The sequence below is a fragment of the Panthera onca genome, chromosome B3, assembly GCF_046562875.1.
Source record: "Panthera onca isolate mPanOnc1 chromosome B3, mPanOnc1 haplotype 2, whole genome shotgun sequence".
NCBI lineage: Eukaryota > Metazoa > Chordata > Mammalia > Carnivora > Felidae > Panthera > Panthera onca.
The window spans coordinates 117,392,877-117,411,968 of record NC_138344.1 but is presented as its reverse complement, the minus strand read 5'-3'; the positions used below and the strand labels follow the sequence as shown (position 1 = coordinate 117,411,968).

Below are 19,092 nucleotides of genomic sequence, written 5' to 3'. Positions count from 1 at the left end.
TTTCTCTCTCTCTCTCTCTCAAAAATAAACATTAAAAATAAAATTAAAAAAAATCCTCTTTATTTTTTTGCAATTTAATCATTATAAAATGCAACTTAAGTGTTTAAGTTCTGAGTTAAAATTTCTCAAAGTGAAGACAGATCTGACCTGCCATTTTCAGCTGTGCCAGGTAGTTAGGAATTATGCTGGTTTCTGCATCTGGGCCTTAACACAGTAAATGATTATACATGCTGAGAGTCTATATATTTTTTTAATTTTTAATATAAATTTGTTTTCCCTCTCTTATAAAATTGTAAGCCTCATGCACAGCAGGTTCTACGTTTCCTGCTTCCTTTATCATATATTACGTATATGATATTAATATAATATGATATTAATATATTAATAAATATATTAAATATATATATATTAAAATACGCTGTTGTCTTCCAATCTGAATTGCTGCGGTTTTGATATCTCAAAGAGGATGGTGGGAGTTCTGGCTGATACTTCAAACTCATCATAGTTCTTGGGGCAGGTTGAATACAGTGTTTGCTTTTTAAGGTTGTCAAACCCCATTCCAGGCCAACAACTAGTTTTTGAACGAGTCCCTTGACAAATCAGTAAGAAAAGGATTTTTCAAACTTTAATTTTAGAAAAATGGGTAACTTTTTTCAAATGGCAAGATGCCATGCAAAGGAGTTACAAAGCAATCTATAGGACTTGACTATGCTATTAACTAGGCAGAAAAAAGGAGTTAAAAATTTCAAGCCTTACAAACATACCCAGTCAGCCCTGTTCTGTTTTTCTGTAACTCTAATAGTGTATGGAATTGAACTCTGAAAGTTCTGGAACTTTATTTATTTATTTATCTATCTATCTATCTATTTATTTATTTATTGCCACTGAGAAAGGAAGTGAGAGGGCACAGCCCTGAAGAACTGGCAGTTTGGCATCTCCTCTCCCCCTTTTACCCCTCCTCCTCTATTTTAGCTATTTGACCTGATTAAACAACTTTGGGATGTTAGCCAGATTTCTGTATGCTAACGAGGCCCCTATTCATGATTTAGTGGGTTTTCATCCACCGGGAGCTTCCCGGATGCCCAGTGGAAGCCTGGCTCCACAGAAGTCTCCCAATTTTGTCGGGGGTTCACCAGTGAGAAGTTCACAATGACTTGGGGGCAGACACGACTCTGAACGCCTCGGGTCATACCGGATTTTTCATTGGCAAATTTTTTCCACTTTGTATCTAAGGAGTGAAAGGTGACGCCAGAATCGCGTGTGCTACTCCCCGAAAGAGTCTCTGGCAACACCTTCTGTCTAGTTACTCTTTCCTAGTAGCAGGAAGCGTTTCCAAAAGTTTCCTTAAACCTCCTCTATCCCTAAGCCTAAAGGTCAGAGCGCCAGGTCCCACTTGGCTCCCCAGCCGTCCGAAATCTGATCGTTTCAGAAGTTTCTGGTGTTTGTAGATTAAAAGAGGTGGTAGTGGGGAACCGCGCAGAGTGACCACCGCGCATTACGTAACGGAAGCCCTGGCTGTAGGAGGGAGCGAGCCTGACATTGAGACATTCCAGGAGGAGGGGAGTTGCTGTCCTGGAGTCGCCAGGAACGGCGGCAGCAGTTCCAAGAAACCAAGAGAGAAAGGTGGCCGAGATAAAGAAAACACTACGGGAATGAGAATGTTAACAAGCCTTAGGACCCAGAGAATTAGCAGACGGCTGGGCACGTGTAGTAATTTGTTAGACGAAACGGCAGCCTTCCAACTTTTGCAGGGGAACAAGGAGATTTGCCCTTTGGGGGATTAAAAACGTTACAGCAAAGCCAAAAGCTAATGAATGGGGTTCAGTGGTTTGTTGGCAGTACTTAAATATTTCTGTCAAGGAGCGCAAACTCTCTGCAATTCTTTAGAAAGTAGGGACTCAAACCAAACTAGAACTCTCTCCGGTGCTTCTCCACTTTCCCAAATCCAAACAGGAGCTGCTCGAGCGGTACTGCCCCTTTAAGACCTGCTTGCTCTCGGGCTCTACAAAAGGGAGTGACCTCTGGGCTTTGACAGCTCCCCTAATAACTACCAACGTGCAGGCCCCGCCCACCTGGCGACCAGCAGCGCCAATTGGCCAGCGGGCCGGTATCCCGTGCTCTGATTGGCTCGCCGCTTCCCCTGAGCGAACCTTTAGAACTCTGAGACAGACAATATTCTGTTACATTGTAGCAAAATGGCGACTGTCATTCACAACCCCCTGAAAGCGTAAGTAAGACTAAAAAATGTACATATTCCGCCTGGTTTCAATATGAAAAAAAAGGCGCCTTCCGCGTGCTGAGCGCTGCCAATGCACTGCGCTTGCAGGCGCCTGCAGCCGCGGCGGGGCTTCTCTTTTCTTTCAGCTCTTACTTCTTCATCTTCTTTTTTTTTTTCCCCCCAACGCGCAGAAATGTCAAGAGATGCAATTAACAAGAAGAAAATTGTTACATTTGTGTTCTGCTTAATTGGAGGACTGGCCGAGAGGGGTTAACGGCAGAGGAGCCAGGCGCTCGAGTGCTGTACAGGGGGGTCGTGGGCAGCTCGGGGACAGCACAGTCCCCCGAGTGCCCGGCCTCGCGGGGCGGCGAGCGCGGCGCGGGGGGCGGCCGAGCCGGGGGCGAGCGCCGGGCAGGGGCCGCCTGGGTGCACTTGGCTGAGCCCCGCGCCTCCTGAGTCCGCAGCCCCTGCCCGGCTGCTTGGTCCGCCGGGGCGAGCGGACCGTGGCAGCTCTGGAGTTTGCAGGGCGCTCTACGCCTTCCGATCGCTTGCGGGGAGTTTGTGCAAACCTTCCGGAGTTGGGAGGACCGCAGGGGGAGCAGTGGGTCCCGGGAGCCCTGGGGCCCAGGTGGTTGCCCGGGGCTTTCCTGCTGGGGCAGCCCCCGGAGCGTGACGGCGCTCCGGGCGGTCACCGGTGTGTCTGTGTGTGTTTGTGGGCGAACTGGCTGTAGTAAATTAAGGACTCGGGTTAACTTGGGGTTGATTTGGAGGCAGGGAAGCTGCAGGTCTTATGAATGGTGTTCTCGCCTCCGCTGGGTGAAAAGCCGAGGCGGGTATAGTGGCAGCTTGGGGCTCCCCGCCTGAGCCGGCGGCTTCTGCTCCCGGCCAGAGCGAGGGGCAGGTGCCTCTGGCCGCCGCCGGGAGACTTTGAGCGGACGCCCAGATCCCGGACGCAGGGGGGCGGGCTGGGCGAGGACATGCGGGGACCAGTCCCTGGGTCCGACAGCCAATTCCTGCCTGCCTTCCTTCCCCCTCCTTTTCATCCTGGCTTCCTTCCTTCCTTCCCTCCTTCCTTCCAGTCGGTGGAACTGTTAAGCCGCCAAGTCCGATCGCGATCGCGGAGTCGGGGAAGGCTTCGGAAAACTAGCGTCGCTCTAAAAGGGGTGCTATTGGCGATGATGTTGGCAGAGGAGATCTCCCTGCCGATCGCTGCGCGACGTGGGTCGGGGTCCGCGCCGCTGGGACCCGGACTTCCCAGCTGGGCTGGTAGCCGCGGGCGAAGGGAGTGGGGGGGGGTGGGAAGGCGCGAGTGGGGGGCGTTTCATGCAGAATTCTCCCGGGTGTGTGGCCGATGCCAGTCCAGGTTCTTTCAACTCAGCGCACCGCGTTGGCACCCCAGGCTCCTCCTGGAGTTGAAAAGCAGATTCGCACTGGTGGTGGTGGGGGGCGTAGCGGGGGTTCCCTACGCGAAGGAACGCGCGACGAGAATCGGAAGTGTTTGCACCAGCTTATCTCCCCTCACTAACAGGGAAAAAGGTAGTAATGTCCCCCGTATCGGAGTTCTAAATATACATATATATATTAAAGCTGCAGTTAAGAGGATACTGGAAGCTGATGTTGATCACAGAGCAGCTCCCGGCTTTAGTTCTCGCTCGCAAGCTCGGATACACTGCACTTGAACGCCACGGCGTTTCGCCCAAGAAAGAAAATGTTTTATGGCAGAATAAATGGGCGTAACTTCGCCGCATCCTCGCTCCCGGTGGCTCGCGAAGGCACACCGCTGATGCTGTGAGTTTCTACTGAACCCACAGCTGATTTGCAGTTTCCCCATTTCCCCCCGAAATCACACAGGCGGGCTGAGGCCACCTGGTAAACTCAAGTTAGAGGAATCTATTTCACATGTGCGCCAGGTTTATTTCCTGCTGGGAAAGCGGTACCCTCGTTACCCTGGAGCCCGCTCACGCGCGGGCAGGCGCAGTATCTCTACGCTCCAGGGTTTCCCGGCTCGCTCCAGCTTTTTTGTTTGTTTGTTTTTTGAACTGCAGAAGGGTGCCTTTTTGGCAAGGTTGTCTGGGGTGGGGTGGGGTTAGAGGTGGAGGAAGGGACAGAGAAGCGGGCTGGTTAGTGGAATTAGTTCTGAATTATTATACTTGTACTTTGTGTAGAGACGGTTGCAATGAGATGTTTTGTAATTCTGTGTCACCACACACACACACACACACACACACACACACACGCACGCACGCGCTAGCGTGCACACAACACCCCTGGCTGCTTTTTCTAGGTGGAAGTTGAGTGGTCATTTTTAATTAGCCCCTCCTTTTTGTATCTCGACCCCTTTCCCTGGAGGTAAGGAGGTGTAAACAATACCCCCCATCCCCCGCCCCCAGCCGAGCTTTCTGCACTCCGGACGGTTTTTAAACTCCTATGGCAGGAGCACACACGTTGTTATTGGGAGACCTACACCATCTGTCTTTATTTTTAAAAACAACTTGTTTAATAAAACATCTTTTATATTTCATTTGTTTTTAAAAGTTGCTGATCGGGAAACAATACACACGTAAATAAATTATGCATGGGATAAATTAGAACAAAGCGCAGAAACACATCCAGCTAAAGGGATGGTTGGTGGCGTTGGGAGGAGGGGAGTAGGGAGAATGGTTTGGAGAGCTAGGTTTTTATCCTCTTGTGTCCCTCCTCACAATGAAACGGAGCTGAACGACATTAGCATTTTCTCTGTGTGCGTCCCAGGCTCTCTCTCTTTCCTAAAAAAAAAAAAAAAAAAAAAAAAGCCAACAACACCGACGCCTTCTACAGAAACTGGTCACACAAAGGTTTCCTCTAGGATTGGGGAATAAAGTGGTGGTAGGTTAATGTGCTGGGGAGAAACAAGCTTAGGTTTCATGCAACACCTCTGTAGGGCTCTGTCTACCCTGAGTATGGACCATTCTTCATTATACTGGCTTTTTCCATGTGGGACATTCAATAATTCAATAGCTTGGGTAACTGGATGGCACAATTTGAATCTCATTGCTTTGGGGTCTTCCTTAGGGTCCCTAGCTCCTAGAGCCACATCTCCTCTCTTAGCAGTTTGGCTTTTTTCCTACCTCTTTGATCTTCCCTCAACTCCCTTTCTTATTCCTCCTCCTTGTACCCTTCACCCCCTTCCTCTCTGAAGCTGACAGCCTGGCTTCTCTCTGTTGGCGCCTTTAACATCTTATTACTGCCCAACAGGGTGTTAGAGGCAGAAACAGGAGCCGCCTGGACTGATCAGATCACAAAGAGGACACGGCAGGTGGCCCCACAACCAAGCGGTCACATCTGGACAAATAGAATTTAAAAGCACTGATAGATTTGTATGATGTGTAAATGGGTAGTACATGTTATTTAATTTAGCAGCTACATTGTCTGAGCCTAGATGTGCGAGTAACCCTCATTTCTTACATGTACAAGCAAGATAAGGGCCATGTAGTCAAGTAAACCCACGCAGGTAACATAACTATGAATTTGATAAAGGTCTGTGTGTAAGTCGGTCACATAATATATCCTGGTTGATTTCTGCGTATCTGGGAAACAATGCTTTTCATATAAATTCTAATCTTACTTCATATTCTAGTTCAGGTAAGCCACCCTCCCCCAAATCTGCTATCAACACTTTAAACAACTTACTCTTTTATTAAGTTATCAAAACCCTGGTTTGTATGCACTTAACTGGGAATGTCTGCCACCTTCTGCCAGACTTGATTATGCACATATGTATCTATTATTATAACTGCCTGCTTAGAAAAGAATAACTGTTATTATTATTATTTAATTATTCTGTATAAACCAATAGGGCTTTTCCTCAACTATTTGTTTAAAAAGAATGAGACCAGTAGACTGTTTTGTCATGCTTATAACTGTGAACATACAGATAGATAATTGTATTGAAACTTTCTTTTGTAAGGAGTTCCCCTTCCTTGGAGGCGTGTGTTTATATTTCTGTTTTTTTATTAAGGACACAATTCTGAGAGAAGTAAATACATACTTACTTAGCCAAGGTCAAACAGCAGGTCATGTGTGTAGACGGACTTCAAATCTTCATCTCTTTATACAGCCTGTGATCTGGATACACTGTATTCTAATCTAAAGTGGTTTCAGTGCCTGTGAAAGTTGTGTAATTGTGGCCACTTATAAGCCAGACCTCACTCTTGCTGTGGCACTCAGTTTAGATATCAGAGAAGAGAGGGTGGGGGGAGTTGCATTCCTGGTTCTAATCTCCTCTTAGCTCTTTCTGTTGGAGTGGGGCAACGTGTGTGGGTAGGTACTAAGTGGGGAATATGGAGGTTGGGACTTTGTGAACTTGTAGCCTTTTATGGACATTATTTTAGCCCCTTATGAAAAAGGACCCTCAGATAATTTTAAGCCAACAAATGCCTAAGAACCACCTTCTCCATCTGCTTCTGGTTGCCCATCAAAAAAAAAAAAAAAAAAAAAAAAAAGCCCTGAATTCCCCAAACTTTATTAGCACATTATTTTTCATCAGGAAGAATGTCTGGTTTTGATGAGATACCCATAAAGGATATTAATTTCTGCAAGAACCCATGTAGAGGCATTGTCACAGGGTAAACCTTTGAAAATTATCTGGCTTGCAGACCACCTTGGGGACATCCAGAGATGGCTGGGAGGTTGGGAGCTGCTTAGATCCTTAGGTTGGGATTCAGAGGCCACTTAATTGGAGACTTCTCTGCTTCCTCTGTCTTTTTGCAATCATGCAGGTAGCTGGAATTTGGATGCATCTGAGAAAGACCATAATGTCTAAAGCTGTTTCAGAGCCATCTGCTCAGATCAATGCAAAACATAAAATGCTACGGTCAGCATGCTTTGTTTTGCACCAACAACAGAAAGGAAACTGAGGCTGATGTTTCTGTTTTCAAAGAGAGGCCATGCTGATTATAGTGGTGGTGGGGGCTGGGTCATAAAAAGGCACCAGAATCCAGGTCTGTTTATTGTCCCACCCTCAGCAAAGTAACTTTTGTGGTTTTTGAGTGTTCTGAAAGTCAGTAGAAGACAGAAACGTAGCCAAATGTGGCAAGCCCCTGGCCAAGAAATGCCACAACCACTGACATAGTTTTTGTGAAGCCACCGTTTTCCAGCTGGGGCCTATGTAAGCATGACCCTCGATTTAGATAATCTTCAAATATGCAGGTATGTAACAAGGAAAGATAAAGTGGCCTGGGGGTGGGGTGGGGTGGGGTGGGGTGGGGTGGCAGGAAGGGAAAGGAGTAGGTGAGTGGATAAAACTGCTGTGTGGTCTGAACTCTGAAAAGACTATTGTTTAACAGTGAGAGAGGCTGATATGATGATCTGTTGCCAGTTCCAAAGTTTTCTTTAGTTGTGTGAGTGACTGGGGAGAGATGAGGTGTTGTGGTGTTTTTGTAATTTGTTTTTCTTATTGGTCCGGTTACTAGTGTTTCACAGTCTGTCAAACCATATGGATGAATGGAGCTAGCATCGTAAAACTGTCACCCAAGGAAGGTTTTTGAAGCCTGTGATTTGCATCAGAGTTTTAAAAGCAGTGGTTAGAAGGTGTTGGGTGGGGGTGGGTGGGAAAAGAGGGGCAGACTGTGTTGGGAATTTCTAGGTCGCGTTTGTGAATAGGAGTAGTGTGGGGGGTGGCGAGGGAAGAGGGAAGCCTGGAGAGGGCTGAGAGGGGCCGTGTTTGGAAGCAGGGAGGGGCGAGGGGATTAGACTCAGAGTGCCTAATAATGGGGTTCAAATAGCCCACAGTGAGTCCTCCCTCCCCGCCCCTGCCTTGGTTGTGAGCCTGAGAAACAATGATGACACATGTCTAATCCCCCTTTTGCACCCTCTTCTCCCTTCTCTGAATCCGGAGACTGGTCATCTCAGGTTGCTGTGAAATGAGCACGTTTCTGTTATTCACTTTGAAAACCTGCTGTTCGTATTCATTGTGACTGGAAGGCCCACCAGAAGAGGTTTTGCAGTTCCCTTCCACCTGTTCTCCGTGTGGCCGCGTCTCAAACTCTGTTCCTTTTCCACGTTCATTTCTCACCACTGGCTGGTCTTTGTAGCTGTGAGGACTTCAGGGCAACGGAAGAGAAAAAGCTTTGAGAGAGGAATCCAGCGCCTTGAGCTCTGGCCTCAGTTTTACCACCAACTTGCTACTCAATCTTGGACACAGAACTTCTCCGAACTGCAAATCCCTTGTCATTAAGATGAGGGTGATGCACCTTGATTGCCCAAATTCCTTTCAGTTAAAAACTTGGTGGCTCTCACTATGGTCAGTTAGGACAGGGAGAACAGTTAGGGGCCAGAGTTCCAATTCTTCCTTGTTTTCAAAGTGCGTTTCTAAAGGGGATTTGTTAAGACTGGGAGACTCTTCATTAGTTTCATCTTCTCGGGTCCAGTCCTGCCACATGGAGCTACCACTTGGGATTCTAACTGGGATGGCACTCCTCTCCCTTCTCAGGGCCTAAAGCTGAGGACCAGGTGATGGGCCATTTAGAAGGTGGGCTTTTCTTCTGATTCTCCCCTCCTTAGCACCCTGACCAGAGGATGGAGAAAGGGGAGAGAAGTGGGAAGACTAATTGGCTTATTTTGCTCTTCATTAAGTACTCAGATCAAGTTTTTGGTGGTGGAAAAGACTGGAATTGCTGAGAACATCAATCTTTTTTTCCCCTTTCTTTTCTTTAAATGTGCGGAGGGAGAGGGGGAAACCAAACAAAAGATTTTTCTCCTCTGGATTTCATTTATCCACAATCTCTCTGGACCTGTCCTCTCCTCCCCTATGACACCCATCCCAATTAACATGGAAATAAAGTGCTTACTTCATTTCCATTTGGGCAGCTGCAGATACCAGTCGGATTAGAGAGTTGAAGAAGTGGACCTGTACTGATGTCTCACTGAGCTTCCTCTAGCGTACCCCGTGTTACTGCTGAGGGAATGGAGGTGATTAGCAGATATACAGAGGCCTGCTGTACCCAAGTGGGTATTAGCAGCGTCTAAATTAGAATTCACTGCCTCTCCTTCAGTGACATGCCTCCAGAATATCCCAGATTCCTCTGAGGGTGTTATTATCAGGCTTTCCTTTGATTGGAAACTCCCTTGGCAATTATTTTCTCCAAGCCTAAATGAGGAAGAGGGGGGTTGCAAAACCCATCAGAGAATTCATAGAAGCCAAAATTGCGATTCTTAGGCAAAATGAAAGAAAAACCAAAATGGTCACCCTGACCTCCAGCAGACAGAGGCAGCCCCTTAATTTTTTTCTAATTGTGGTCAAATATACATAACATGTATATGTAACATTCGTAACTCGTAAATGTGCCATTCTAGCCGTTTTAAAGTGTGCAATTCAGTGGCATTAAGTAAATTCATAATGTTGTGCAACCATTGATACTAACCATCTCCAGAATTTTTCATCATCCCAAGCAGAAGCTGTGTACCTATTAAACAATAACTCCCATCTCCTCCACCCCTCCCCCCCCCCCCCCCCCCCCCCCCCCCCCCGTCCCTGGTAACAACCATTCTGCTTTCTGTCTCTATGAATTTCCCTATTCTGAGCACCTCATGTAAGTGGAATCATACAATATTTGTCCTTTTGTGACTGGTTTATTTCACTTAACATAATGTCCTCAAGGTTCATCTATGTTGTAGCCTGTGCCAGAATTTCCTTCCTTTTAATGGCCGAATAATATTCCATTGTAGGTACATACCACATTTTGTTTATCTACTCATCCAGTGAGGGACCCTTAGGTTATGTCCATCTTTAAGCTATCATGAGTAATGCTGATATGAAGGTGGGTGTATAGGTAGCTGTCTGAATCCCTGCTTTCAATTCTCTTGGGGATACGCCTAGGCCCCTTCATTTTTAGACTCTTTAAAATTCAGGGACTACATTTCTAAATGGTAAACCCCCGCCTTATAAACTTAGGGACAAATGCTAATAGTATCGTGAAGTTCAACCTCCTTATCCTCGCCCCCCCTGTAGATAGCATTATTTTTTTTTGGGGGGGGTGCTTAAATCCTCTGAGAACCCAAAGACTCACTTCTTTCATCCCCAGCCACAAGGATCGCCGTCCCCTTGTCTCCACCCCCCCCTTGAGGGCATGTGGGGTGTCAGGCAGGGTTTGGGTTTGTGGGGGCAAAGAGCTGTAGTTCCCTGGTGAGTCTTGGACTGAACGTTTGGTTTGTTTCCTGGGCAGGATGGAGGTTTCATCCTGGCAACAGGGGGCCGAGGGGGATGGGGCAGCTTAAAAGGCAAAAGTTAGTAAATCAGACCTATCATTTCCTTCAGTGAGAAAAGCCTGTGTCTCCTTTCTCCTCCTTTCCCCTGCACCCAGCTCTGCTTAGCCCCCAAGGTGCCTGAATGAAATAATGGATGTGAAAACATTTCCAAAGGCGCAAAGTGCAAATGGGAGGTGTTACTGGGAGAACACAGTTTCCATTAGCTGACTGAGGCCTTCTCAGAGTCAACAATACCTCACATATTGAACATTATTTTAGTATATTAAAACCAAAATAAATGAAATGAGTATGGCATTACACATCAAGCCTAATCATTGTTTCTCAGGAAATGCAAAGCCTCACTCATCCAGCTGTGTGTAAATAGCCCTAGGATCTCATTGGGATTTTTCCCATTGTCTGGGTTTGAAATAGGTGAGAATATGAGCTCAGGGGAAGCCCTCCTTTCATTTCCCCGTTGTCAGCCCTGAACTGAGTCCACCTGCAAAATCAGAGGAAACAGAAGCTCAGAGGACAGAGGAGAGTGCTTTCCTGGAACTTTGGCATTGGTCATCTTGCCGTCTCTGATTCCCCCTTCTATTAAGACGACTCTGGGAAGAGAGGAGCAGTGGTGGAGGGGCTGGAGCTTCTATCTGCTGGGCATCGAGGAGGTTGTGCTGTTGACACAGGAGATCAGCTGCCCGAATTGATTCTGTATACAAAAGTAGACTATGGAGCGCATCACGGCGGGGCTCAAAACTCAAGAGACTTCCATCTTGATTGCCAGCCTTCAGATACAAGCTTGCTGCAACCCTACAACATTCCTTTACTTTATAAAAGCAAATTAAGTGAAAAACGTCATCTGGACTTCCATTATCCTCAAATAACAACTCTTTACTTGTCTTTGCTTGCTGCCAGTTGAGCTCAGTGAGAACTGTCTCACCCTCTTTGGGGCTTTCTTCATCCTGTGCTGGCCAGCACTGACTGCCAGGCTGTCCCTCAGAACTAACTAAGCAGCAGATAGCCCCCCTCCCTGCATCTAGGAGCCTTCACTCCAAGGAAGGCCTCCAGTCTGTTTCTCCTTCCAGGCTGTGGTTCTTTGGCAGGACAAAGTTAAGTGCCTGTGAGCCAGGAGGCTGACTGCTCCCCTAGGCTTCTCCTAGGGAAACCACTGTCCAGTGGGGGGGTGGGGCGGGAGGCAATGTGGTGCTGGGATGGGGGAGGGCAGGGTGGATGGGGTAGTGGGAGTGGAGAGAATATATTCTCTCCTGCTAATTATTTTCCCTGAGGACTTAGCCAATGCAGAACCATCTATTATCGTGGGAGCGCTCTATGGTGGTTCTGCCTGTGATGAATGCTAAGTGGAAACAAGCAAGAAAAATTAACAGGCGGCTGCTTCTGTCCACCTAATTAAAATGCATATCCAAATGCATAATTCCTTATGTTTCCCCATGCACACACTCCCCTTCCAATCCCAATTCTATGGAGGAGAAAAAACACTTTTCCCCAATCATTTCTCTTGATTATATTTCCATCAAGGAAGAGCTGGAGTGTTCCCTTAGAATAGAGAAGGGCAGTTCTTGTAACACTTTGAAAATTGCTGGTTTTTTACTTAGATTGAGCCCAAAAATTCTGAGCTGTTTTTGGTTTTAAATGAAGAACAAAAACTTTATCGGGCTGCAGAAAAAAGGGGGAAGGAAGGAAGTAGAGAAAGAAAGAGGGGGGGGGAGAAAGCAAGCAAGAAAAAAGAAAGTTCTCACCATTTTTGTTGACATTTTAATTTTGTGCTAAGAGTCTTTTTTTCTCCTCCTCCTCCTCCTCCTCCTCCTCCTCCTCCTCCTCCTCCTTTTCTTCTTTTTTGGTACTAAAAGTCAGCAAGGTCTTTTCTATCTCTCCTCTCTCTATTCCTTTCTCTGACTTTGCACCACCTCCCTCAGTCCCCTAAACAAACATCACCCAGGGTTTTTGTAGAGAGATTTGAGAAGACGCATCTACCTGTGCAGATCAGGTAGAGAACAAAAAGCAAAAGCCTCTGCATTTGGGGCAAGATCAGAGATGCTGACATCACAGTTCCAAGTAGGTTTTGAATCAAACAAGCAATACCTCTTCATCCCTATCTTCCTCCCTCTTGGTTCACTGATCGTATTCTCCCCATCGAAGAACAAGTTTATTCAGTGGCCATAAAATATTTAATAGACAGGAAACTTAAGTTGCTGTGTTCAATTTGACGTCACTGCTGTTTCTGCAGCAGTCCCCCTCCCGGGTAGCCCCCCACCCCCCAAGCCCCTTGACTGCCCTCCACAGCAGCCCCAGCTGTTGATTTATCAGGGCCGGCTGGCTCAGCAGTGCATGGAGATTGCTTTTAATTAACTCTCTTCATTTTTCCCAATCTTCAGGGAGCAGCAGCCCTTTAATGATTTTAATATTTTATCTGGATTTATATCCGCTTTATTTGTTGTTGTTTGACTTCCGCATTTGTTCTTCCCCGAATCTCTTCCAGACTGATGGATTTATTTGCCCCTTCCCACAGCCCCCAAGACCTTTCTGGAGGAGAGACGACGACGGGTTCTGAAGAAGGCCCCGTCTTCCCGAGCTTTCTACACCTGCACGGGGGAGAGGTGCGGGCGTTGTTGGCCTGTGTGATGGTTTGGGTGAGAACCTTTGTCTTAGGAATCCCAGGCTCACCTGAATCAGCTGCAGGAATTTCTGAGCTTCCCATTAAAAAGAAAACAAATCCGAATTTGAGAAAGTAAGATCTCCTTGGCTCTTTCATGCTTGCTATCTCTGTAAGGGAGGGAGCTGCCTTGGAGAGTTGGATAAAAACTGCTTCCTGGGGTCCCCAGTTAGCTGTAGTCGGAGGTCTGGTGATGACTTTAGGGCAGTGCTGGATATAGGTGCGAGTCAGATCTTGTGCCACTTTCTGTGTCTGTAGGTACGGCTGGGAAGAGGAAGAGCAGGTCTGGTCTGAAAGAGGACGTTCAGGGGCGCCAATTGCCTTCTCTACTCAGGCCGCCTTCTCCCTCACCCCTCAGTTCCGTGTTCTTGTGCCCACTTCCCAATGTGGGAAAACGCACCGCCCGTTTGCGCACCTTCCCCGCTCTGCCTTCCAGCCTCCTTTTGGCTGCAAGGTCTACACCTTCCCCCAGCAGTCCCAGAGAGACCTGGCGGACAGACTTGCATGGGGGCTCTTTTTCAGAACCAGCTTGTCCGCACAAATGCCTTTTTGGCATCTCGGTTTGGCGATGTGTCTTCAGGGTCACCTGTTGCTAGGCAACTTCCAACTAAAGTTTGAGCCTGATCTGGGGATTGCAGTAAACTGCCCTAGGTGACTTGTATTCTCATTTAGGGACCTGGCTTTGTAATCCTGGCTTCAGGAATAGGAGGTTGAGAAGACATATTTCCACATGTCTTTATGGAAAGAGGTAATGGTTTTTAAAATCTAGCCAGTGCCTGGCACACAGTCAGTACACAGATATTTGTTTTGGTGATGAAAATTGTGATTTCTTCCCATCTCCTTGCCCTCATCCTTTTAGCTCTGCTCGTTCTGAAAACCATGACGTCAGATTACTAAACTACATGTGGGATGCAGACACAGCAAACAGTGGCTTCTACACCGCGGTGTGGTGTTCAGGCTTCTCAATGTGCTTCTTCACCTTTCCTTGGTGACCAAAGACCCTTCTGAATCCTATGAAAGTTGTGGATTGTCTTTTCCCAGAAAAAAATGCATGTAGGCGTGAACATCTGTGTTCACAGATTTTGGTCCACAGTTGGGTCCACAGATTTTGAGGAGCCCATCAGTGGATGCCCCAGACGCCCATGGGCTCCAGGTTAGGGACCTCAGAATGTGGAGTGAGGGTGAACTTGTGAGTTCTGATGTGGGTTCTGTATCCCCCTCGGAGAGATGGTGCCCCTCAGACTCCCCTACAGTCTCGCTGAACTGCTGTGGCTCCTCCAGCCCCACCTTGCCCCATGTGCACTCCATGAACACCTGCCTGCTGAACCCCGGGGTACTTCGGAGGCCCCCCCGCTCTCTCCAGTGAAGTCCTTGCGATCCCTCAGGTAGAATTGACCACACCTGCCTCAGCCCCATCGTCCCACGCACACTCTTCTTTCATGGCCGTGGAAATTCTTGACTCTCGTTAGTTGGAATAAGGCCCTGGAAGGCTGGGATGGTGGTTGCTTGTACCTTTCTCATCCGAGGATCTAGCAGAGCAGGCATTTAATAAATATGTGTGGAATAACGAAGTAAATGAAACCTGCAAGCAGACATAGTGTTCTTCCTCCCTAATTCACTTCCGGCCCTTCAGAGTTGATGTGTTTCTCATTCTCTCCCTCGACTGCAGGCATTTGGAAGAGGCAGCAGAATTCCTTTCCCCAAATTCTTCAGTTTCAGGAGTTGGGAAACAGGCACAAGCTTGGCCTCGCTTGAGTGTGGAATGTACGGCCATGACAAATGTCAGTGTCATTTATTCTAGCCTCTTGTTTCTTTACCGCTTCATTTTTGTGGCTCTAAGACCCTCTTTGGTCTTGGGAAGTAAAGACAAGTCTTTTTACTTTGCTCTCTCTCCTTCAGGGACTAAGTAACCCAGGGCTGGTGAATTGCCACTGATAACTCAGCCACATTTTTCTTGGGTGTCTACTATGTGTTCAGCTACGTATGGGATTTCCTTTAGCCTTATTTATACCTGAGGACTTTTCATGAGTTTTTAAGATAGAGAGCAGATGGCGAGAGTGCTATAATGGTTTAACCCAACGCCGGGACCTGTCCTATTGAGTTCTGGAGACAGCTATGGCTCAGTCACTGTTTTCAGATATATATCCTTTGAGACAATGCCTTTTGTGTACTTTCATAGTACCAACCACGACATAGATATAACTTTCCCTATGACTCATTGCCCCAACTGTGTTCAATGCAGATAGATTCTCTTGACAGTGAGACAAAAAAAAAAAAATGATGTCCTGGGGATCGTGCGGGGGGACTTCATTTTTCATACCGAGAGAGAGAAAAATATCACTGTAACTTTTGTATACCCTCTTATTGCTTCAAATCATTATATCCTCCATGCTTCAAATCATTCATTGTTGGGGCTATTTGGAAGAAAGTATCACCCGGGAGAGGGCTGGTTCTGGGTCAGGAGTAAGGTGAAGGTCAGAGGTGGTGATGGGCTACTCGAGTCACGTTTTCATTCCGATTCTGATCCATTAGACATCCCTCAATGCAGAGAGCAGGAGAAAATGCTGATGGTGCACAAAATATAGGTTGCAGGAGCAGAGTTGTACAAAAGTGTTTGTCAACTCGGAAAGGTCATACTGCACTGGCACTTACTCTCAAAGTAACTGTCCCTCGGTCCCGGTGTGCGGCCCTACAGTACAGAGGGCACACCCGGGGCCGTCAGGTTGCGGGTGCTCATTTCCTTTCTGGGCAGCCATCCCAGTATAACAGATACTTATACATATTCTGTCCTCATTTTATCTAATTACACACATCTCTGGGGGATGGGGAACAGGTTTGGATCATTCAGTTTTAGGTCAGTTATGCACAGGGTAGCTGAGATGAACACTAATCTATCGAGTTCTGTGAAATTGGGCAAGTTCCCATAGTTCCCTGGTCCAAAGCACACCAGGGGGCATTGTTTGCCATCCCAGGGCCCTAGATCCCAGTCAGCATCAGAGGAGGGATGGAGCCTGGCTGGGTCGTGGGGCTGAACCTTCCGAGACCGAGCTAGCTCTTGCTACCCTTTGAGCAGTAGGCATTCTTCCTCTATTATTTGGTGACCTGCCAAACGGAGAGGACCCAACAGTGTGGGTCCTTCTTCTGGCAATCATTTGCCCCCCAGTACCCAATACCTGCCTGGAATGGGTTCAGTTTCCTGAGAAATACAGAACAAAAGGTGCTCTGACTGATGCAACAATCTTTATTATTGCCCAGTGTTGCCTGGAGTTTCTGTCTCCTTTTCAACCCAGATGAACTGGTCTGGACAATATAAAAGCCCTGAAATGTCCCCACCTTTCTCCAAGACCCAGATCGGGCAGACTCGGGCCACTTCCTGGCATCTCTCCTCCAGGCTGTATTGTAGCTTTTGAAATCCCCAGGAAAGAAAAGCCAACTGGTTACCCTTTTATTTTCCTTTGGCTTTCTACTTCTTATTTCATTTCTTGACTCAGACCTCAGCCTCCCCAGCGTTCTCTGAGCCCCAAAGAGAGGAATAATCCACGCAACGCCTAATATCAAGGTTTGCATCTCCAGCCCAGGCTTCCTTCTGACCTCTTGTCTCCCTCGTCCTTGCCCTGTTGACATCTTTTTCCTCTCCTTCTGCATTGCACCTTGATCAAAAAGCACTGAAGGGGCATAAAAAGAAGGGAAGAGTTTTTGCTCTGTCACCAGGAGGGCACACTCAGTCTCGTGAATGTGGGAGCGGGCAGGGGGAAGGAGGAAAAGGTCAAAGCTTGCACACAGCAAACCGGGTGAGAAGAAACACGGGGTGTGAGGTTACTCTGCACTAAATGAGCGGTCCAGCCCCTGAGGGGTCTGTGAAATCAGAAAAGAGAAAGAGCGTCCTGTGGTTGGGGTGTCAGAGAAGGTTTCAGGGAGGAGGTGGCTTTGAGCTGAGTATGGAAGGACAGTGGATCTGGTCAGGCTCAGAGGAGCAGCGGAGGGTGAGGTGGAGAAAGACAGGCACGAAAGGAAAGTGAACGGAGATCCGGGAAGTGTTTGAGTAATTCCTTAGAGAATCCCCTTCCTCTCTCCGGGAAGAAAGGCCAGGTGGGCAGGCGTGTGTGGAGGGTAGCAAGTGGGTCTGTTTGGCTGGTTGGGAGGGGGAAGGTGGTCCCTGAACAGAAGGTAAAAATGGGAACTCGCCCGGGGCCACGTTGTTCTGAGTGGAGTCCCATTTTGGCAGCCAATTCTTGGGAAGTACTTGGAAACTTTGGAGGCCAAGGGGGCCTCCAGGGGGAGGCTGCGTTGTCCTCCTGAGTCCCTCAGCAGGAAGCATCGCCCACCTCCAGGGGCCCCCTGGCTAAAGTTGAACTGAATCCTCCTTCTTGGTTTCCTTGGTAATACGTTCTGGGTCCTTTTCAGGGTACTTCCCCGAGGGGTGGGGTGCCGAGGACACACTGAGGGGCCTTCACTGGTGTGAGCCCCCTATTTTGTCAGGCATAGGACTGCCCTGGCCCACTCGTGGGCAGATTTGCTTAGTAGGGCAGGACTGTAGGGGGAAGCCTGTCCAAGTGGTAGATCTAAAACTCTCTCCCCCTTTGTATCCTTCAATCACCATGCCCTTTCTTTCAAAACAACAACAATAACCCATAAATGGTATAAATACAATATACAAATCCAGTCGAGGGAGGAAAACATAAATGCTGACCCTCGTAGCGCAGTCAAAGCCCCGTGCCTCGAGGATTCGTTTAGTGGTTCAAATCGGGGGAGGGAGACTGCAGGTCTCTAAGACAGTGTTTCCTTCTGGGAGGACTGAGGGAGTTTGTTCTGTAGATGGTGCTTCCCCATGGCCACCCAGGCACACGGGCACCCCTGTTACCCATTCAAGTGCCCACCTACATGTTGCCTACTCCCCCCTGCAGGAAGGCCTGGGGCCCAGGGAGCTAGCTTTCAGGGGGAGGCGGGGCATCAAGCCCGGTCCTCAAGGTTCCTTAGAGCCTTGGGCTCTGACAGCTCACACACTCTGTCCCAGGGAGAAGCAGTATGACAAGCAGGGGCTATGTGGCCTATACCTTAAATGCAGGCGCTGGGGCTAGAGAGTCGGGGTTCAAATCCAAGACCCGCAGGCAGGATTCCTAACCCCTCTGTGCCTCGGTTTCCTCATCTGTAAAGTAGGAATGATAGTTTCTGTCTTCAGAGGGTTGTTGGAAGAATTGAATAAGTTAATATATGTCAAGTGCTTAGGAGAGTTGGCACAGGGGCGCCTGGGTGGCTCAGTCAGTTAAGTGTCCGACTTCGGCTCAGGTCATGATCTCATGGTCCGTGGGTTCGAGCCCCGCATCGGGCTCTGTGCTGACAGCTCGGAGCCTGGAGCCTGCTTCAGATTCTGTCTCACTCTCTCTCTGCCCCTCTCCTGCTCACACTCTATTTCTCTCTCTCTCAAAAGTAAATAAATAAACATTAAAAAAAAAAGAAGGAGAAGAGTTGGCACATATTTACCTTCTAACTGGATGTTCACAGGGACCCTGTTTTTCTTTAAAAAAATTTTTTAAAAATGTTTATTTATTTTTGAGAGAGAGAGAGAGACAGAGCGTGACCAGAGAGAGGGAGACAGAGAATCCGAAGCAGGCTTCAGGCTCTGAGCTGTCAGCACAGAGCCCGACACGGGGCTCAAACCCATGAGCTGTGAGATCGTGACCTGAGCCGAAGTCAGACGCTTAACCGATTCAGCCACCCAGGCGTCCCTGCAGGGACCCTGTTTTCCTATCCATAAAATGGAAAGATGTACTAGCTGATTTTTTCTCCCCACATTGACATCTTAAGGAAAATGAGATAATAAGTAAGAGAGCCTCTGATTTCCTTAGAACAAAGAAGTTCTAGAACTCTATGGCATTATGATTATTATTTTTTACTATTAGAAGAAATGTGCTAGGAGACTTCGAGACAGGTTTATCTATAGGATGTCTTGCCCAGGAGTTCGGATTATTGCATGCTACTT

General features: G+C 47.7%; 1 protein-coding gene across 3 annotated transcripts in view; it reads left to right on the top strand.

Annotated features, from left to right (window-relative positions):
* DPF3 (double PHD fingers 3) overlaps positions 1–19,092 on the top strand; it is a 303,761-nt gene that overhangs the window by 35,952 nt on the left and 248,717 nt on the right. Inside the window, exon 1 of one of the 3 annotated variants that reach the window (XM_060617353.3) lies at positions 2,167–2,227. The exons of 1 other annotated variant lie outside the window; for it this stretch is intronic. In XM_060617353.3, coding sequence (XP_060473336.2) covers positions 2,196–2,227 — 32 coding nt within the window. In that variant the 5' untranslated portion in view covers positions 2,167–2,195. Of the gene's footprint in view, positions 1–2,166; positions 2,228–8,516; positions 8,727–19,092 lie in introns of those variants that run through there. One more of the 3 variants, XM_060617358.3, reaches the window with a different exon arrangement.